Raw genomic sequence first — 22,723 nt, 5'->3', positions numbered from 1 at the left:
TGACATTAAAAATAAAGATTTTAAGCATAAGGAGAACACGTCCCCACACGTGACCGGGTCACAAGAGCAAGGGACGTGTGAGAAATGACTTTTAAAAACTTCTACCTTTATTTTTTTTAAATCGCTGTTCAAAACCTCATCCCGCCCGCTGGTGAAGTCTCGCAAAATATGCAAAGGCCGCTTGGCCTATTCGCCAGCGCACCAACCATAAGGCTGGAGGGGCAGGGAAAAGTTCACTTTAATTCATTGATTAACGGGTTTAAAAGCCCTCTTCATTGTCGGCGGGCGCGCTGCTGACTCTCACCCACGCCCGCCGGCCACAATATCGCACGAGTGCGTGATGACCTCAGGACGCGCGCACGGCGCCTTCGGATTCCTGGATTTCCACCTGGTCCCTTCAAGCCTGCCCCCTGCAGGGGGAGGAAGCGCACGGTTTCACTGGGATCGCACTTTTCCCAGGACGGAGGGGGTTGCCATTGACGCTCTCACCTGCCATGGTATCGGCCTCGCTATGGACCAAAACCTCAGCAATGGCTGTGCCAATAAGAGCGGGCGCCATCCCTGCCGTGGATGTTCGGACATGTCGCCGTGCCTGTTCCCCTCTGGTTAACTCCCGCTTTCTTCATTTGTGTGCCACCTTGCCCCGTATGATGGAGGGAAGCGTGTCCGTGGGTGCTGGGCAATCTGTTGTGGCTGCCATGGTCATAGCTGGCAATGTGTGCAAGATCTGAGATGTTAGTGCGGGGCTTACGGCATTGCTAAGCGTATGTGGGTGTGGTAAAACACGCACATGCCAGTTATGAATCCTGGCTGATGGAGATTGTTGGTAGGTGAGTGCTGGGAGTAGGTGGGAGTGAGTGGCACGGTGTGATGGATTGAGCATGGGGTGAGGTTAGTGGCTCGGGTGTAAGGATATGGCATTTGAAGATGCATCCGCTGACCTTGACCACTCGTGTGAGGTCATTGAACTTCTTGTGGCACTGCCTCCAGATCCTTGGAACGTGATTCTTGGTATTGACCCCCATAGCTTTCTGCTGCCGCTGTCTTCTGAGTGTGAGTCTGGAGGACCTTCTGGCCTCCTAGGGACAGCAGACAAATCTCCTCTATTCCCCTCCCTACACCATAGTGTCCAGTGCAGTGCCTATAAACCTTAGAGCCCATGCTCTCTCAGGCTGTGCCATTCTTCACTCTTTGACCTGCTGTTACAGCATTTTGTTTTAATTCACTCATGGGATGTGGGCATCACTGGCCAGGCCAGCATCAATTACCCATCCCTAGTTGCCATTGCAAGGTGACTGGCTTAGTAGGTATTTAAGAGTCAACCATATTGCTCGGAATCTGGAGTCACATGTAGGTCAGACCATATTTGGTTCTTCACCAGTTCCCAGGTTAGATTCACATCCTGCATTTATTACCACAACATACCTCCCTTGTAAATGGTGCAGGCTAGCTTGAGACTGATGCAAGCACCCAATCCACCAGTCAGTTAACGCTGGCTGCATGTGTATGCCTGCATTAAATTGTTTGGGAATGGATCAATCACTCTTTGCAAAATCCTCATGCTTGTTTTCGGGGCTATCCAATTTGGCCCCCAGAATGTCAGTCCCTTGAGGCAGAATCACTCAAAAGAGAATTGGACAAATATTTAGAAAGGGAGATTTGAAAAGGATCTAAGGATGGGACACGGAAATGGGATCATAGTGGACAACTCCATTCGTCAAACCAGTCTCTGCACAAGCATCGATGCGATGGGACGAATGGCTCTCCTTGGTGTTGTAATTTCTACCACTGTTGGGAAAGGGGATCAAAACTGGGTGGATTGTGAATAAATATTCTGAATTATTAATATTTTTTTCTTCAACAGCTACGATCATGCCCATTACAAAGTTACTTGCTACAGCGGACATCGACAAGGCCCTCAATGCTGTCCAGAGTAAGTGGAACCCTGTACCTTGTCTTTCTCTCTCGTCTTTCTATCTATCTTAGCTTCTTTCTTTCTCACTTTCTCTCTCTCTTTCTCATTCTCTCTTCTCTCTTTCTCTGTTCCTTCCTCTCTCTCGTTTTATCTCTCTCTCCCCGCTAAGCTGGAGCTTAGCTTTCATGGGGTGGGTGTTGGCAGCGGTTGGTTGGGGGTGGGGGGAAGGGGTGCGGTGGACACACTCACTGCTCCACCATAACTTCATTGGGAGAGCTGCAGAAATCCTGAGAAAATGAGGCCACTGCCAATTGTGACATTTTTCTGAGGTTTTTGAGCCTCTCCCCCGACAAAGTTATGGCAGACGAGCAGGAGGGTCCTTGGGGAAATTCACCCCCGCGCCGGCACCGAACATCGCTGTGGCTCACTCAGCTGAGTAGCTCACATGTGGACTTGGCATAAAATAGCTTTGCACAGCTGGAACGTGGTTGGTCACAGGGTTGGAGCTTGTAAAGTTTCAAAAGACCAGGCACACTTTCAGATTACTCTCTTCCTTCATACTTTGAAGATCAGGCGACCATTGTAAACTCTGCGCCTGTCTAATCCGGCGCTGTCCAATGTGGGCTGTCACATGTGGCAAATCGGGTCACTGGCGTCCAGCGGGTGGATGCTCCGCATCAGGTGAGGCATTTTCACTGGACGGTGGACAGAGCTCTACGATGGCCCATCTGACTGAGGACACTGTCCCAGGCTCTCTCCGGTACAATCTCTGGCCGGGACAAAAGGAAGTGGGAAATCCCCCAGGAAAAGCAATCCTTACCATGAAAGAAAGACTGTAGCCTAACTCCATTCAGGTAAAGAGGCCTCCATTGAAGGGAATGAAGGCATGTTGAAGTATTTTAATTGCTACACCACAACTGGACGTTGCGTGGAGATGACCCCCGCTGTTAGAAATACTGTTTGATCTGCTCTCACGGCTTTTGTCTTAAATTCACTCATGGGATGTGGGTGTCACTGGCCAGGTTGGCACCATGACCCTATCCCTAACTGCCCTTGCAAGGTGACTGGCTTGGTAGGCATTTGAGAGTCAACCATATTGCTCTGAATCTGGAGTCACATGTAGGTCAGACCAGATAAGGATGGCAGATTTCCTCCCAGATGGGTTTTAACAGCAATAATTGCATGGACATTATTTAATTCCATTGTGGGATTCTAACCAGGTGCCCCAGAGCGTTACCCTAGCTCTCTGAATTGCTAGTCCAGTGAAAACACCACTATGCTGCTGCCTTGACCTAAGATTACGCATCTTTATCCTTTCCCTCAATCCCAGTTCATCTCAGGGAAATTGTTACAAAGCCCATCCCCTCCTTGACACACATTTTATATCATGTGACAAACATGGTCACCCACCACAAGTTTGGCCAGCGTTGAAATCCTATTGGACAGCACTGATCTAAACTACCGGAGTGGACAGACAGTCACTCATGTCCGCCAGTAATGGAGCACTTTCTTGGTACCACGTTGGAGTGTCAGCCTAGATCATGAACACAAGCCACAGTTTTCTGTCCCCAGGGGAAAAAGTACTACCAACTGTCCCAAACTGAAAGACGTGGAAACACCTGGGATGAAGGTCCTGAATTTGATGCTTTTTGTGAGCTGGGTTAATTGGATTTTACCTGTGGTGCTGTGGCGATCATGAATGCAACTGAGTTGGGGGGCAGAATGAGAAATAATCAGCCAGGGTTCCCGCTCCTGATCATAAGAGAAGATTGTAATAAATAGGGGCAGGATGTAGGCCATTCAGCCTAACCAGCCTGCTTCACCCTTCAGTAAGATTATGGCTCATCTGATTGTGGCCTTAACTCCATTTTCCTGCCTGTCACCCCATAACCATTGACACCCCCCCACCCGCACCCCCCCACCACCCCACCCCCCCCCCCCCCCCACCACCCGCACCCCCCCACCACCCCACCCCCCCCCACCACCCCCCCGTCACCACCCCCCCCACCACCCCCCCACCACCCCACCCCCCCCCACCCCCCCCACCACCCCCCCCCACCCCCCCCCACCACCCCCCCCACCCGCCCCCCCCCCACCCCCCCCACCCACCCCCCACCACCCCCCCCCACCCCCCCCCACCCCACCCACCCCCCCCCACCCCCCCCCACCACCCCCCCAACACCCCCCCCCCACCACCCCCCCCACCCCGCCCCCCCGCACCCCCCCCACCCCCCCCCACCGCCCCCCCCCCACCACCCCCCCCCAACCCCCCACGCCGATCAAAAATCTGTCCTGCTCAGCCTTGAATATATTCAATGACCCAGCCTCCATTGCTCACTGGGGCAGAGAATTCCAAAGACTAAGGACTGACTTCCTGAGAGCAGAAATTCCTCCTGATCTCTGTCTTAAATGGGAGACTCATTTTCAAACTGTGTGCCCTGGTTTCATTTAAGGCACTCTGCATTTAAGGCTGAGGTAGGCGGGTTTCTGGTCTCTCGCAGGGAATCAAGGAAAAAGGGGAGGGGCAGGAACGTGGAGTTGAAGCCCAAGATCAGCCACAATCGTATTGAATGGTGGAGCAGGCTCAAAGGGCCATATGGTCTGTTCCTGCTCCTATCCCTCATGTTCACACTAAGTGAATATGGGATGAGAAGTGAATTGGGACAATCATCCACAGTGTTGAGACCTCATATCAGTGCCTAGACAATGACCCAAAGGGTTGCTGGTGCCTATGGGAGGAAGGGAAAAGAGGGAAAATTAGAGGATAGGGCGAGACATCTTTGTGTCCTCCATAAGCCACAATAATGTCCTTAATTGCAAAGTTTGAAAGGAAAGGGTTTTACCTCATGACTAAACTTCATCATGCAATTTCTAGCTCCTGGGAGCTTCGATCACAAGAAGTTCTTCCAGTTGGTCGGTCTGAAGAACAAAACCCCTGAGCAAGTGAAGGAAGTCTTTAACATCCTTGACCAAGATCACAGTGGCTTCATTGAAGAGGACGAGCTCAAGTAAGAAAATAAAATACTTTTTTTGAGCATCCTTTTGATGGGGCAGCACATTGATGGCATTCACAGACCAGAATTTCTTCAACTGGCTTATGGAAAGCAGGCCTATTATACCAAGATTTAGTGCTCCATCCAATATTGCAGTTCATCATATTAAATTTAGGCAGCACCCCACCCCCAATCATGTCAGTTAGACACCCGTGCAATGCTTCAGTCTTCAGTTATTGAGCTCAATTACAGGCCCTCCTCCTTCGGGTACCTAAGAAGACATTGGCAACCATGGACTTCCATTGAACTGGTCCATGATTAAGCTTGGCAGTGGTTTGCCGTTGCCTTCTGCAGTATGGCTGACCAGGAGAATTCTCCCACTCTTGCCACATTAGAAGGATTTACAGGCTGATAATCAACCTGTTTGGCCACATCATGAACACACCTTCCATGGCCTTCAAGTCCTGGAGTAGGAATTGAACCCAGAGCATCTGGTCCAGAGGCAGGGATGATACCACTGCACCACAAGACCTTCGCAGACAGGCTCAGTCATATAAAATGACCGAGCAGAGCTGCCGGTGTGTGCTGTGGAAGGAAGTGCATTCCAAGAGCCCTATCTTAATATTTGTAGCAGGATTCACCTCCCTGAGGCTGCCTATCGCAATGGCATGGACAACAAAAATGGCAATAATTGAAGCTGGACCTGTTGAAGGTAAATTGAGCAATGGAAAGGTGATGGGAAGGGGAGGGTCGTGGGGAGGCATTCTTCATTTGAAATTATTGTGACTGTCAGAGGGGCTCAGTTAGCTAGTGTGTGGTTCCAAATAGCACCACCACCCAGTGCAGGGCTGGATCCCGGTTCTCGCTGAGGCAGGCTTGGGGCCTACCTGCTCTTCTTGCCCCCCGCAGCAAAATCAGAGCGCAAGCCCTGGTTCAGCAACACTTAAACAGTTGAGAGTACTCCCTGAAGAAGAAGTGATTGTCAGTGGACAAGAAAGAGAAAAATTTAAGCCCAATAAATTTGGGAAGCAGTGGGAGACGGCTGCAATTAATCTTTTCTCCTTCACAGATGTGTGCTAAAGGGTTTTTCTGCTAAGGGAAGGGAACTTTCTGAAAGCGAAACCAAGGCTTTGCTTGCGGCTGGTGATGAGGATCATGATGGTAAAATTGGAGCAGAAGGTAGGCATTTGAAGCTGATTGTTGGCTATCCAAGACTTAAGTCATGGTGACAACTGTTTACCTTTGTGTGCAGGGCTCTGAGTGCTGCCCATTCACCCGCCATTTTCCTCCCTGTTCTTATGAACCACTTGCTTGGGTTTGCCAGCTCTGGTTGGACGTTATTCCTGGAGGCGTTATCACATGACATCCTCTCACTAACTGCCCTGTCCCCACACTCCCACCATTGGGCACCCAACAGGTCTGTCTCTGAGGTGCCACATCACCAATTCGAAGATGAACAGACTCTCTGTTACCTGATTGGATGGTTCTTGACTGACATTCAAACAGCCTTTATAACTCCCCTGTGCAATATTTTTAGAACAAATAAAAGGTTTTCAAAGGATTTTTTTTTTAATTGACCCTGTGATGGTTCTTCCAATTATTGCTCAAAGCAGACTCCTGGAGATTCATTTTTCATTCCTGAAGGTTCCAGGGCACTCCTGGAGGGTTGGCAACCCTAATAATGACCCATGCTCCACCCTAAGCTCATCTTCCTTTGGTTCCTGATCAAAGAGGGGTGTTTTGGAGAGGGTTAGTGAAGGTGGTGGGTATTGGGAAGCAGAAAGGCCTCAAAACCAACCCAGGTCCTTGAGCACAGAAGGATGACTTGATAGCAATTACAGTTAGAAACCTTGGGTAATTTTCCCTATGCCAAGTCTAGTTGAGACCAACAAACAATTCAAACTGGGGATGGTGTGGGGAGGGTGGGTGAGGTGCAGGTGTCAGCAACACTCAAGAAGCTTATCAACATCTAGGAAGAAGCAGCCCATTCACTCCCTCCACAACCTACGCACTGTGGCAGCAGTGTGTACCAACTACAAGATGCACTGCAGCTACTCACCGAGGTTCCTTCGACAGCACCTTGCAAACCCACATCCTCTGTCACCTAGAAGGACAAGGGCAGCAGACACATGGGAGCACCACCACCTGCAATTTCCCCTCCAAGTCACTCACCACCCTGACTTGGAAATATATCGCCGTTCCTCCACTGTCACTGGGTCAAAATCCTGGAACTCCCTCCCTAACAGCACTGTGGGTGTACCTACACCACATGGACTGCAGCTGTTCAAGAAGGCAGCTCACCTCCACCTTCTCAAGGGTAATTAAGGATGGACAATAAATGCTGACCTAGCCAGCGACGCCCACATCCTGTGAAAGAATAGATAAAAACGGAGACGTAAGGGAATGCAAATGCCAGGACAGTAAAGGCAGGGAGAGAAAAACTTCAAAGAAAATTTCGATGGGCTCACTGTTCTTTGGCACTTATGAGGATCATTGGAGATCTCTGAGTAGGCTCGCACAATGCCTTATCCTGCTCATTGGTGACTAATTTTGTAGAGACTTTGACAGGCAAAAGAACCCAATAGACATAAAGCATTAATTCAACAGTGGGATCAATGCCTGAGCAGATTGGGAATATTGCCATGTTATTGTATAAATTATGCCCAGAATACTGGCAGAGCACTAACACACACTGTGAATCCAATGAGCTATTTGTTACTGATGGTGCAAGGTTATCAGAAGAGATCAAATGAAGGTTTTTCTCATTCCCCTGACTCCACATCCCACCCAAAAACCACTGCCCCTCACCCCCCTCCCACCACCCACCACCCACCTGAACAGCTAATAAGAAATACAGATGGAAGTTGAGAATTTAGTCGAACATGCTAGCCATTTTGCTGTTTAAAATTGGGGGCCAATTCGCAGATTTCCCCCGATTTCAGTTGTACACTGATGACATCCCAGCTCAGTCGCACCATCACCTCTGTCGACTCCTCCACTGTTGCTAAATCGTCAGATCACTTATCCAACATCCAGTACTGAATGAGGAGAAATCTCCTCCAATCAAACACCGAAACCATAATTGTCTGCAAAAGTTCCATTGCCAATCTCGAGAATTCTCTCCTTAAACATCTCTGCCACTCTGTTCTCTGTGGTTAGGCCACAGCTGGAATATTGCAGACAATTCTGGCTACCACACTTTAGTAAGGATATCAGGGCATTCGAGGGGGTGCCAAGCAGATTTACTAGAATGGTACCAGAGGCTTCAGTTCCTTGGAGAGCCTGAACAAACTGGGATTCTTCTCTTTAGAGCAAAGAAGATAGAGTAAATAAGGAGAAACTATTTCCAATGTCAGAAGGTTGGCAGTCAGAGGGCAAAGATTAAGGTAATGCTAAAAAGAACCAGAGTCGACATGAGGAAGCTAAACCAAAAACAAAAAATGCTGGAGAAACTCAACAGGCCCAACAGCATCTGTGGAGAGAGAAACAGAGTTAACATTTCGAGTCCCTATGACCTGTCTTCAGATCTCTGAAGATGAGTCACACAGACTTGAAATGCTAACTCTGTTTCTCTCTCCACTGATGCTGTCAGACCTGCTGAGTTTTTCCAGCATTTTCTGTTCTTGTTTCAGGTTTCCAACATCCGCAGTATTTTGCTTTTATCTTACGAGGAAGCTGAAGTTCGCACAGTGAGTTGCCAGGATCAGGACTGCACTATCCAAAGGCTGGTGAAAACAGATTTAATGATAGCTTCCGAAAGGTAACTGGAAAAGTACTTGAAGGGGAAACATTGCTGGGCTATGGGGGAAAGAGCAGGGGAGAGGGGCTAATTGGATAGAACTTCTGAAGAGCCAGCACAGGCACGATGGGCCAAAAGGCCTCCTGCGCTACAACCAGGATCAATCTCTTCCCATTTAGGATACTCCTTAAAACCGACCTCTCTTACCGATCTTTTGGTTACCTGCACTAATACTTCCTTACAGTCCAGTGTCAAATTTAGTTTGATAATACGAGTGTGGAACATCTTCGGACATTTCCTTACATTAAATATAAATATAAATTATAAATATAAGCTCTTGTTCTCTCAAAGGCACTGTCATTAAGCTGGGGGAGTGGGGTGGGTGGGGGGCGTGGGTGGGCAGGGTGGGGGTTGTTGGGTTGTGGTGTGTAGTCCCACCTTCCAGTAGCTTGGTGAAGTGGCCATGCTTCAGGTGTCAGCCTGGACAGAGACTATTCGACAATGGACAGCATCAGAGCTGAGTTTAATGTGGCCCTCCCCTCACGAGCACTTTCCATCGGGGCCAGGATCTGGGAGCTGGAATCATGGATGATTTATCCTCTTCTTTATGCCCTAATTTTATTTGATGACGCTCCTGTGAAGCATCTTGGGGTTTTTGTTTTGATGCGTTCATGGGCATTACTGGCTGGACCAGCATCTGTTGTCCGTCTCTAATTGTCCTCCAGAAGGTGAGCCGCCTTCTTGAACGGCTGCAGTGTATCTGGTTCAGCTTTCCTGTCACGGTTTGGTAAAACTAAATAGCTCGCTAGGCCATTTAAGTGAAGAGTCAACCACATTGCTGTGGGTCTGGAGTCACATGTAGGCCAGACCAGGTAAGGATGGCAGATTTCCTTCCCTAAAGGGGCATTAGCGAACCAGATCACAGTTGCCGGGGGTCACCAGTACCAAAACTGGTTTTCAATTCCAGATTTATTAATTAATCGAATTAAAATTCCATGGTAGGATTCAAACTCACATCCCCAGAGCATTAGCTTGGGGGGGTCACTAGATTACTGGTCGAGTAACATTACCAATGGGCCACCACCATTGCTGCAGCGTTGCATTCTGCTAAAGGTGCTATATAAATGCAAAATATTATTGTTGTCCCAGAACAAAACTAACTGAAGCGCTTAAAAGGGAGATGCTACTTGAGAAGGAAGGGTGTTAGGGATATGGGAATAGGATCGGAAATTGGGCATTAGTAAATAATGAGCCCTGGCAGGCAAAATATGGAACATGCTCTGTGGCAAAATGGCTGACTCCAGTCACTACATTTGTTCAGCCACTTAAAAGGTTTAATCTGCTGACTTAATTCTTTATTTTTCTCTCTTTTTTCTTTTCTTCCTTTTCAGAATTTGCAAAGCTGGTGGCTCAAGTGTAAAAGACCTGAACCTAATCAATCCTCCTTTACCCCCCACTTCACCATTCGAATTCACAAGGGCCCCCAGAGAAAACCTTGGTTAATTAATGCCCACACAGTTCCTTCTATTTATTTGTACATTTTATACACGTGTTTGTGCCAGAAGATGCTGTCAAACAAATAAATGTGAAAAGAATAATTTGGTCCTACAAAAATGGGCACTGTGTGTTTTGTTGTGTCTCTGTATTAGTTGGTTGGCTGGCTGGAGCTAAATCCACTCCAAGTTTCAATTGATTAACTAGATATCTAGGCTTTAAGTTGCCAATAGTCATAATCTGCCCGGGACATACCCTCATTATCTAGATAAAAGACAAAAAAACTGCGGATGCTGGAAATCCAAAATAAAAACAGAATAACCTGGAAAAACTCAGCAGGTCTGGCAGCATCGGCGGAGAAGAAAAGAGTTGACGTTTCGAGTCCTCATGACCCTTCGACAGAACTGTCGAAGGGTCATGAGGACTTGAAATGTCAACCCTCATTACCTATCTTGACCTCTAAACCCTGACCTTGCAGGTCAACTACCCAACTGCATGTCTTCATTGTCTATAGTGGGGCAGCCTGGGTGATTTGTCTGTCACATCCAGAAGCATGAGGTGAACCTTTACGAAACTCTGCCCTTGGGGCATTGGCAACACCAGCGTTTGTTGCCCACCCCTCGTTACAATGAGAAGGTAACTCGGGCTCTTTGAACCGCTAAGGCCTTTGTGCCAATTGTGCTCCAGTAAGGGGGGGACATCCAAGATGTTGACCTAGTGACAATGAAAGAACGATGATTATCTCAAAGCAAAGGGTCAGCCATTTAGGACTGAGATGAGGGGAAATGTCTTCACTTAGAGGATTGTAAATCTTTGGCATTCGCTACCCTGGGAGAGACGGCTTCTCCATTGTTATCTATATTCAAGGCTGAGGCCGATATATTTTGGGCTACTAAGGGATTTGGGGAAAGCGCGTGAGGGTGGGGTTTAGGTAGAAGAGCCATGATCTGGTTGAATAGCAGAGCAGGTTCAAAGGGCCAAATGAACGACTCCAGCTCCTATAGCAAATGGCATTCCAAGTCAGGATGGTGTGTGACTTCAAGGGGAATTTGGAACTGGTTGATGCTGCCAGAACATTGCTGTTCTTGTTTTTCCATTTGATAGATGTCACAGAAATGCTCTCAACATGACCTTGGTGAGATGCTACAGTGCATCCTGTAGATAGTCCTTAGTGCAAGCACTATGGTGGGGGTGGGTGGAGATTGGGTCTAGTAGCTAGGGTCCTACTAAGTGAGAGAATCAGTTATGGCTGATGCTGAGCTTCTTGAGTGTTGCTGCAACGGTGCCCATCCAGGTGAGTGGTGAGTGCGTTAGGGGAACATCTGCCTACCTTTCCTGCTATTTCCTTTCCTAGTACCTCACAGCTGAAGATGGTCACTTAGACCGAAGTATGGTTCCCCAGATGTGTATGGCTCTGGGTTTGACTCTGACAGGCCTGCTGGTTAAACAACCCTCCATCAACCCATCATCACTTCATCTGAGTGTGACTCAGTTGGTAGCACTCCTGCCTTTGAGTCACAAAGTTCTCTGTTCAAGCCCACTCCAGGACTTGCACCAAAACCCATGCTGACACTCCAGTGCAGCGCTAAAAGAGTGCTGCTCTGTTGGAGGTGCAGTCTCTTAAACCAAGGGCTCCATCTGTGTAACCAGGGGAAGGAAAAGGTTTCAGGACACTATTTCAAAGAAGAGCAGGAGATTTATCCCGTCCAGCAACATCACACAAAAAAAGATGAACTGATCATTATCTGGGAGCTTGCTGTGTACAAATTGGCTGCTGCATTTCCGACATTACTATAATGACTCAGTGGCTATAAAGCACTTTGAGATTTCCAGTGGCTGTGAAAAGTGCTATATAAATGCAAGTTTTTTTTCATCACTTGTCACCCAGGGTCATAAACGAAGGATGACTGGACGATTTTTCCATGTCAGACCCTGGACAGTTTGTGTTGTTGGATTATTCACCACACAGTCAAGCCTAATCCTGTCCTGCTGCCAAATCTCTAGGATTATCCATGGGTCTTCAGGAATTAAAGTTTAAACTCCAGAACACTGCTCCAAATAGTCCAGGAGAAAATTCATAAGAGTAGTACAAAAAAGTGTCATTTTTTTTCCCATTTATTTTAGACAATTTTGCTTAATTAGTTCTAAAGATATTGGAGTTCGTTGGCAGTTGAAAATCATCCAGTTGGTTAAGAATTTGTTTGCTCTCCAGTTGGCATGAAAAGAAAGGATGCCACCAGATTGGCATGTTGGACAATCAGCGGCAGCAACATGAAGGTGGGAAGAATGAAGGCCTTGCGATGAAATCTCCAGGAATACATCCAACCAGAATTGGCAACACTTAACCTGATCTGTCCTCATCCAGCTGATAGCAAGAAGGTACAAAACCCTTGTCTGGTCTCACCTCACCAAGGCACCACCCACTAGGAAGGAGAAAGCGACCTTCGAAGGAGTGCAACGCAGATTTGCTAGAATGATACCTGGGACTCGAAGGGTTAAATTGTGAAGGGAGATTACACTCACTAGGATGCATTCCCTGGAAGTTAGATTATTCAGCGAATTGTTTGATCTAAGTTTTCAAGATATTACAGGGAACAGAAAGGGCGGATAGAGAGAAACTATTTCTGCTGGCTGGGGAGTCTAGGACTAGGAAGCACAGTCTAAAAATTAGAGGCTGGCCTTCCTGGAGTAAAATCAGGAAACACTTCCACACACAAAAGGTGGTAGAAGTTTGGAACTCCCATCCACAAACAGCGATTGATGCCGGTTCAATCGTTTGCTTTAAATCCGAGATTGCTAAGATTTTTGTTAAATAAGTTATTAACGAATATGGGGGAAATGTGGTCATATGGGCCTAGAATTTCAGGGAGTCATGGAGACCCTGTGCCTTATCCTAAATGGTGCTAAGACCCAGGATCCAGAAGTTCCATTCCCATTTCCGACAGATCCTATTTTTGCCAATAAGGGAATGATTGTGGGACGTGACTCACACATGGGGAAAACCCGAACCCATTAGAACTCAGTGCTGAGTTTACAGACCCCATTTTCTATGGAGCAAGGACTGTATCCTGCAGTGTGTGACTGACAATTTTTTTAGAGTAGACGTAAGTGGTCATAAAAGGTGGATAAGGTCTGTGGAACTGTCAAGATGTCAAGTTATTTAAATCTCCTGCCCTTTAAATTTGGGGTTTAAAAAAGCATTCTTGCGTCTCTCAGTTAAAAAATGGGTGCTTGTAGTTTCAATAATTGTTTGTTGTCAAAGCCCTAAGGGCTATCGTATTATTATTGCTTGACTGCTTCCACAACCTGTCATTATCACAGCGGGGGGCTGTAAGTTCACAATTTAATACACAGCTCCAAGAGGCTATTGAGGGATTGGTCGTCTTTGAAGTCAGTTATGAATACAAATGTTTGTTTTTATAAGCAATTAAGTACTTGAGCAGATTTAAATATATTGAATGGGTTTTGATCAATGCGAGTGTTTTTGTTATGTAGTGAAATCTGTAATCGATCTTCAGAACTTCATTTTATTTCTCCTCAGCATGGTTCCTGAGTCTGTCCATGCTGGATACTGGGTGAGCCCATAAGGCGATGGAGATGAGTGGGATTGGGAGGGGGGGTGCATTGGGGATGAGTGAAGGGGCAAGGGCTGGCATGGAGGGGTCACTGGGGGTAGCTTGGGTCATGAGTTGGCATAGATTGGGCATGGGGTGTGGGTGGGGGCATGAGGGGCTGAGGGCTAGAGCATGTAATCTTGAACAACACAAGTGAGACAAAGTTCCAGAACTGGAGTGGACCTTTTAACCAAGCACTCAGCAGCTCCGTGGCTGCTTCCAAACTGTTTCTGGAGGCTGTGGGCCCCACTACCACCCTCCCCGCCCCTCCCACTCCCCCAGCCCCCCACACCCCACCCCCCAGAATAAAGATCCTGCAATTCGGGGCATTTTTTTTCCTGAGGCAGCTGCGGTGAGCCAGAAAACTTCCTGACTCTGCACAACTGCCTGGAGAGTGAAAATCCAGACCATGGAGTTAGGTCGCTGATCAGCCATGATCCCAATGAATGGCGGAACAGGCTGGAGGGGGGTAAATGGCCTCCTCCTGTCCCTATTTTCTTAGATTCCTATTCCACTTTAATAAAAACTCCAAAACTGAAGAGAGATAATCATATTTACAAATGCCTGTTTATTATTTTGAGTGAGTGAGATACAGGGGATTTCACGCTGGGTGGGGGGGGTTGGGGGTGGGGTACCTAATGCACTGACCAGGGACTGGTAGGGGAGAGGAGCTGGATCCCAAGGCAAAACTTGTAATCGGTAAAGGCTTAAGTCATTCCTTCCTGCTTGTGAAATTTCTCTCTGCCATTGGCCATTTGTACTAAACTGATAAACATCAATCAGCAAATCATTAACTGTCATCTTATATCACTGATGGAATTTTTCGAGTTCCTCTGAATATAATTTCTTTGAAGTGTCCTTTTGAGCTCTCTGACCTTGAGTATTGACAGCTGAATGTCAACGTTGATAAGAGATTCAACTTGACCTTTCTTTCACAGCAGGTCCACCTGGAGGACAATGGGTATTTTTGACCTGGTCGCACCCAATGTCTCAATGTCAAGGTACATCTGTTGGGTAGAGGAGAGATGGAGATAATGTGAAGCATTGTCGAGTCCAGCACTGGCTTAACCCTGAAAGAGCACCCAATCCAGAGCCAAAGGAACAAACCCAGGAGGCCCACGGTTTTGCAGGGAGCATCTTGCATCATGCTTCTGCCCACTGTTAAAATATCTAGAGGCACAAAGTCCAGGGAAGGCTGGATTTTGAAGCCATTGGAGGTGTTGCGGATGAGCAGGACTTCAAGCTGCTGCTCCATGTCCCACCTAGGGGGTGCCAACCAAGATTAAATGTATTCCTGGAGGTTTCATCACATGACTTGCCCCCACACCCCAGCCACTAGTCGGCCAACACATCCATCCTTGTGACGCACTGCCTTCCTACACCAATTGGAAAGCAAAAAGACTCATCACCCAATTGGATGATGCTTGACTGTCAGCCAAACAGTCATATTTCCTATTTTCAATATTTTTATATCTGGTTATGACAAATGTTCAAAGAAAATGACAAAAAAATACTTTTTAATGCCCTGATGATTTTTCTCCAGGGTTACACACGCAACAGTGTCCTGGAGATTGATCTTCAATTCCTGGAAACTCCAGGCCAATCCTGGAGGGTTGGCAACCCTAGGCCTGCCACAACTCCTACCTGGTTTCCTGGGCTGGGGCCCGTCGGTTAGGCCACCCAAAAGAGGGATGTTGTCACCGTGGGAGTGGAAAAGGTGGGAGTGCAGCAGCGGGGACACTCTTATGAGCGGAGAAGAGCCTCAAAATTTTTTCTTGCAAATTTTACCAAAGGAAGAGCCTTGTGCTGGAGCAATTCCTTAAGCTAAAAGGGTAGAGAGAGAGGAGGCTACCACCAGGGTCTCTCAGTCTGTTCAGTGACCCAGAGGCTTCACTGCCGCTAGTCCAGGGACTATCACCATCACCATTCTGCAACCAGCACAGGAAGCAGCAGAAAGAAAGAAATTCACCCAGGCACCAGTCAGTCAGACAGGCCCTGCTAAGAGGGTGGGGGGGGTGGGGGGGATTGTTGGCATGGAGGGCAAAGAGGGCTTTCAGCAATGGCAGCCCTTGCCCCCTGGGTGCCCCATCAGGAGGAACCTGTACCCCCGGACTGAGTGAGGAGGCAGGTCACCCCGCCTGGCATGGACACACAACAACCCACCAGCCACCCCCGCCCCCCCACCACCACCCCCCACGCCCCCGCCCCCCACCCACCCCTCTCCCTGGGCCACTGGAATACCAGTGGTGGTTAGATGAGACCCGTCTGTAGTCTTTAATTTTCCACTTAAGGGCATTAATAGGCCTAGGAGTGGGAAGGCCGGCCTTAATCAGGGTGGCGGGGGAGAGAGCAGGAAGGTGACAGGCCTCATGCCTTCCCACACAGTTAAACAGCCCCCCATCCACCTCCCAGTCCAATCCCGGGAGGAAGGGGGCATTAGATACCCCCTTTAATTTTGACAGAATTACAAAGAGTGTAAAACACAGAAACAGGCCATTCAGCTGAACTGGCCCACGCCAGACTGGCATTAATGCTCTTCATGAGCCTCCTCACTCCCTACTTCACCTCACTATCAACAGTGAGTCGAGGTGTTACCAAGAGGTGCCTCCTGGGTCTGACAGTGTTAGCTACTCACAGGGGTCAGGGAACACCAGGCAAATCTGTAGCACTTGAGAATCGAAGCCAAAGCTACTTTCATCATCATGACGTTGAACTCACTCCCAATGCAGCTCAATGCGCCGAGGCCAAAGGGCAAGTAGCATTCGGGGTCCCGAGCATCTTTCTCTTCTCTGGTGAACCTGCGCATGTTGACAAAAACAATCAATAATAGGCCATAGGAAATGTGGAGTCGGCCATTTTAGGCCTGGGATGAGGAGAAATTTCTTCACTCAGCGGGGTGTGAACCTCTGGAACTCTTCACCCCAGGGAGCTGCGGATGCTCAGGTGATGAGTATATTTGAGACTAAAATCGATGGATTTTTGGGCACCATGGGAATCAAAGGGATATGCAGATGGTGAAGGAAAGTGGATTTGAGGTAGAAGATCAGTCATGATCACACACAACAGTCGAGCAGGCCCAAGGGGCCGAATGACCTACTCCTGCTCCTATTTCTTATTCCATGGCTTTAATTTTTATTTTGTTCCATTGGCCCTGCTCCTCTCCCACCTTGGCCCCTTTGGGTTCCTCTTTATCGTCTCTAGCTGCATAAGCAGCAGGACTGATGTATAGGTAATTGAGCAGCTGTTACTTATATAAAACAGCTGCTCAATTACCTATACATCAGTATTATAATACTGTTACTTAGAGTATGTGGGGCGCTCTTAGGATTGATTCCTCAATCGACCACTCCCAGTCATGAGAAGTGATTGTAGGAGATACTAGTCAGAAATCACAAGTCCATAGTGTCCAACTCCCCATCACAGAATTTAATTGTGCAGGAAGTCAAGGGCCTGCAATTTCGGGCCACCGAATTCCTCAATAGGGGCATTTAACTGGGGAACTAGCCCTTACAAGAAGGCAGTGTTTAAAAATAAGTGGTCTCCCATTTAAGATGCAGGCGAGAAGGAATTTCTTTTCTCAGAGAGTCATTAGTCTTTGGAATTCTGTTCCCCAGAGAGCAGAGGAGGCTGGGTCATCAAATATATTCAAGGCCGAGTTAGACGTGTTTTTGATTGATGACGGAATTGAGGGTTATGGAGGAGCAAGGCAGGAAAGTGGAGTTGATGCCCAGAATGAAAAAAACAGTTCAGACCAGTACTCTTATTTCCCAGTTTTTATAGATGTTGCATTTTAAGGCACACAAGACCAGTTCGGACCAGTTGTTACTGTTTCTTCCTTCTGGGTGCCACAATCGGATCTGCCACGATCTTATTGAATGGCAGAGCAGGCTCGATGGATCAAAAGGCCTATTCCTCCTCCTATTCCTTACGATCTTATGACTTATCTTAGATGGATGGCTCTGCTATCTCAAGCTTTAATCTTGATGGCAAAACAGGAGATTACAAGAGCTTGGTTCAATGTTGTTGAACTATCCTGACAAGCAACTAAAAACAACTCACGAAGAAAGATACCACCCCCTTTGCCATTCTGCATTCCCCCAAAATTCCTAGATGATGAGTTGATGAAGCAAACGGCATCATCAACTGGTTAGAAACAAGATGGCCGCCAGGGTGAAAGCTGATATTTACTGGTTACCTCAATGGATTAAATCTGCAAGGATGGTCCCAAAATTCCCTGCTGTGATGCATCACCCAGACCGGCACCGTGACCCGGATTCCTCTGGGAATTTTCACATCGCACACCTCCACCGATTTTTTGCAGGTTCCCTGCAGCCAAACCAGAGGAGGGAATAACCGAAGTGTTTCCATGACGACCATGTCCAGGTATTCCATTCCTGTGAGGCTTTCGTAAGTAAAACCCTTATAAAATGGAGGGAAGAAAAAAATCATAACCGCACCCAAATGTTGAGAGCTATTTTTTAAAATCGAAAACTTCACAATTCAATAATTTATTGAGCGTTCTATGGACAGTCGTTAAGAATGTATAAGGCCTGATGGCATGTTGTGCCACTGAGAGATGGAAATCGCGAGTGCAAGCTGACGTGACACAGTTCCCTGTTTTGGGAATGCCATGGAATACTGGTGCTTCTATGTACATCTCGGAAGGAAACAAACAGTTCGGACCAGTACTCTTATTTCCCAGTTTTACTGGTGTTCCATTTTAAGGTGGGTGGGAAAAGGGAAAATTCAGGAGTTAATCCAGGCTCCTGCAGAAGACTTTGAAACTCACTGTCAAATGCTTAAAAGCCATTTACCCTCCTTTCAGGTACTTATTATGGAACAAAGGGAAGTGATACCCATGAAAAGTGGCCCCTCAATGGCTGGTTGTTGTACCCATCATGCAATGAGGCTTATGACCAAGGAAAGGCCTAGGCTAGATCTTTGGCCTATGTTGAATTGACTGATCTCAGACGAATGGACAACAAAATGCTATAACTGGCCTTTAACCCTTTAAACATCTGAAAAGGAAAAAGCAAATCAGCCAGAACAAGAGATGCACCACAAATGCCCTTCCTCATTTCCTGAATTAGGCATTTGTGGGGAGTGTCTTGCTCTCACACTCATAGTTCTGAACTCGGCCTGCTGCAGTGTTCCAGTGAAGCCCAATGCAAACTTGAGGAATAGTGCCTCATCTTCCAATTAGGCACTTTACAGCCTTCTGGACTCAACATTGAGGTTAACAACTTCAGATCATGAGCTCTGTCCTCCATTTTGCATTACTTTCCTCCCAGTGCCAGTTTGTATCTTGTTCTCATGTTTTGCTGTCAGACAGCACTGACCTTTATTCTGCTATTAACACCTACTTTGTTCCTTAACTTACTACTGCCATTACCACACCCTTTGCCTTTTTTTCCATGTCACCTTTGCCGTTTAATCTCCCCGCCCTGTAACCTATCCCTGACCTTCTCTTTTGTTCCACCTGACTGTCCTTCCTTTTTCGACAACATAAAGCCCATCACATTGCTACCGCTTCAGCTCCAAAGAAGAGTCATGTTAAACTCGAAACGTTAACTCTGTTTCTCTCTCCAGCAATGCTGCCGGAGCTGCTGAGTTTTTCCGGCACTTTCTGATTTGTTGATTGTGCAGAGTAGCCGTGTGCAGTCATACTGTCTCCCTTTGTGCTTGTTCCCAGATAGAGTGTCTGCCAACCAGCACACTAGTGAAGAAACCTTTGGGTCCATGTAGACAAATTCGGAAAGGCAGAGGGGCAAGTTTATAATCCACTCAAATAGCTGCATTACAGGAAGCATGTGAGCACACCAGAGACGGTGCAGAAGGGATTTCCAAGGGTGTTGCCGGGAATGCAGAATCTTAGTTATGAGGAAGGACTGTATTGGCTGGGGTTGTTTTCCTTGGAATAGAGGCAGCTAAGTGGAAATTTCATTGAGGTGCATAAATGTATGAGGGCTGTTTTGTCTTCTGGTTCCCATAAGTTAGAAATAATCACACCTTAAACTCAAAATGCTGGAGCTCCGTTGAGTGTGTATCTTGCATCTCTCCATGTGGCCGGTGGACTGGAACATAGTTATTCAGCACCTGACTACAGTGCAACAGTAAATGTAGCATCCCGGAATAAATACTCACATAACAATTCGTTCCTAGCTCATTACCAATAGTATAACAATAAAACTTTCTTTTAAAAATAAAACATTGGACGGAATTTTTCACTCGTCTTTGTAGAAGCCTATCCAGTAGACAGCTGACCTGGCTCTGAACTTACTTCTCCATTCCCATGTGGCCCTTACGTATCTTTCAGAGAAATCCTTTCTTATCCCTCTGAGTAAGATTATTCTAGATCCAGCCATCAGGACACCATCTTCTGGTGAGCTGCCATTTCTGATAGGCCAGTACTGCCATGTTGCTGACTGTGTTTGTTGTACCTTATCAGCCAATCCCTGGATCACCTCCTGAGAGACCATCTGTAACTCCTCATCTTGACTGGTCTCATCGCCCGCTTGACTCAGTTTGGGTGGTGTTACATTCACTGGGTGATGGATTTTTATACTGAGATCTTTCATCGTGCTTTCCTCATTTGGCAACAACTAATATTTGGCATTTTCTGGCACCATTTCACTTCCTGGCTTGTACTTCAGAGTGAAATCGTAACTCTGAAACCTTAAGAGTAACCTCTTGCCTCTTGGATCTTCCATCTCGGAGGTGGCTGTGACTTTTTCAGGACTGGGTTTGACTCGGGCAGGTGTGTACACCATTCGGTCACCTTCACAATGCCTCCAGCTTGATCCCAGTTTTCCTAGCTCTCTCCAAGACTTGCCACCGCAGACTTAAATGGGGCAGAGGGGGGCAACAGCGACAGCGTCCCCACCTGCCACCGCCCCGCCCCCAATTAAATGCCCCATCACCACCAAACCGGCCACAGGGGAGGAGGGCATTAGATTCAGCTCACTGCCTGAAAGGGTAGAGGCAGAAACACTCACGTTTAAACAGTACAGGTACCGGACCCCGTGGCCAGGAGGGGTGGGACAGGACGTGTGCCGGACTTGTGGATTTTCCGGATTTTGGATCGGGGGTGGGGGTGCGGGATAGGAGAACAATTAATCAAAACTTAAAGCCGGGATTGGGATTTCTCTGTCCCAGGGAAGGGATGAAGCCCGGACCAGGCTAGCTTTGGAACAACCCAAAGAGCAGGGGGCTTCAGCACAACTGAACCCAGGTCTGATGGACAGCAATGCCTGATGGGGATTGTAGTCTCCAGCACGTGACCTGGTTCTCAGCTACCTCCGTGTTTTGGGACGCTGGATAAGGGGCCCAGCACCTGTACTTGGATATACAGACCAACAGTTGGGCAGTGGGGATGAAGCTGGATCCCTCTTTCTCGACCAAGACAGGCCGATGGGTCGATTGGGTTCCTTCCATGGTGTAAATTTCTATGGCTCTACGAGTTACTTGTTCTCATAAATGGGCATCAAATATAAAAGCAAAGAGATCGCGGGTCAGGCCTTGGCTGGAGTGTTGCAGATGATTCTGGACACTTCAGGAAAGATGCCAGGCCTAAGAAGGAGGTTTACCAGGGACTTCAATAAGAGGTTGGAAAAGTAAGTAGTGTATCAATAATCTTTCTCCCCGAGGACAATCCCACAGTGGAACAAACTGCCGAAGGAAATAGTCACAACCCCATCATTTGAAATCTTCAAGACCCATCTCGAGATTGCTTCCGTTTACGAGGTTCTCACCATTACCCTATCAGTAGAATATGTCCGGTTCAGCTAACGCTAACCACATTAATGTTGGTGGAATATGTTAGTCTGTGCTGCCAAAGCATAAGGTTAAGAGGTTTTTAAGGTGAAGAGAGATTCTGATAAGAGTAGATTGAAAAAGAACTATTCCTTGAGTAATGCTGAACAAAGAGGCAATTGTTGAAGCTTTTTGTCTTCAACTTGACAGGACAATTTGCAAGAGTACCAGTGAAAGGGACAGCAACATATTTATACTGTATGAGAAGAGAGTGCAGATTGGCTGGCAAGTGGACTCTGATTGGTAGAAACATTACCATGACAAATGCATCAGTTGATGCTGATTGACAATTAACTGCCAAACTTTGTTTGACATTTAAACCAAGCAGCTTGACTCTGATTGGTCAAGGCATTGCCCTATTCCCTCTGGAAAGTGGGTCAATAATCAGCTTAGATTTAAAATCATTGGCAAAAGAGAAAAAACAAAATGGAGAGGATATGAGGAGAAACGTTTCAGTCAGAGAGTTTTTGGGAACTGGAGCTACCTGAAAAGGTGGTGGAAGTTGATTCCATAAATAATTTAATGGACAGGAACTTGAGAAAACAGACTAGGTTTTCGACGCAAAAGCAGAAGTGTAGGACGAAGCACAACTGCTCTTTCAAAGAGCCAGCACAGGCATGATGGGCCGAATGACCTCCTTCTGTGCTGCAAGCTTCCATAATCCTAACCCTCTAGATCACACATGGAGAATGCTTTGAAGCAGGCAACACGATCTTCAGTAGCGGCACTTAAATACACCACCTGAATTCGACAAGGTTGGGCACATTGAGTTTTAGACTGAGATGAGGAGGAATTTCCTTTCTCAGGAGGCCGGTGTTTGGAATTCTCACCCCCAGTGAGCAAGGTTCGGTCATTCGGATATGTTCAAAGCTGAGTTAGACAGACTTTGATCGACAAGGGAGTCTAGGGTTATGGGGGTGGGGGGGGCGGGGGTGCAGACAGGAAAGTGGAGTTAAAGCCATAATCAGGCCAACCATGACCTTATATAATGCAGGCTCGGGCAGCTGAATGGGCTACTCCAGCTCCGATTCCTCATGTTCTGATGGCGGTTGGTTGATGATCGGGTGCGGTTGGGTTTTTTTTAGGTACCTTTTGTTTCACAGTCGTGCAGATCTCCTGTTGAAGCTGATGTTGCACACTGGGGTGTCTGGCCAGC

The 22,723-nt window shown here is 47.3% G+C and overlaps 1 protein-coding gene across 1 annotated transcript; it reads left to right on the top strand.

Moving 5' to 3' along the window:
* The first annotated feature begins 1,872 nt into the window (after positions 1–1,872).
* LOC121271487 (parvalbumin alpha-like) lies at positions 1,873–10,067 on the top strand. Its single transcript, XM_041177469.1, has 4 exons — positions 1,873–1,933; positions 4,791–4,923; positions 5,978–6,087; positions 10,039–10,067. The coding sequence occupies exons 1-4, from the start codon at positions 1,873–1,875 to the stop codon at positions 10,065–10,067; spliced, it is 333 nt and encodes a 110-aa protein (XP_041033403.1).
* The last annotated feature ends 12,656 nt before the right edge of the window (positions 10,068–22,723 follow it).

This window comes from Carcharodon carcharias, chromosome 31 (assembly GCF_017639515.1).
Source record: "Carcharodon carcharias isolate sCarCar2 chromosome 31, sCarCar2.pri, whole genome shotgun sequence".
In the NCBI taxonomy this organism is placed as follows: domain Eukaryota; kingdom Metazoa; phylum Chordata; class Chondrichthyes; order Lamniformes; family Lamnidae; genus Carcharodon; species Carcharodon carcharias.
Note: the sequence above shows the minus strand (reverse complement) of the source record. Positions and strands in the feature narration are given on the sequence as shown.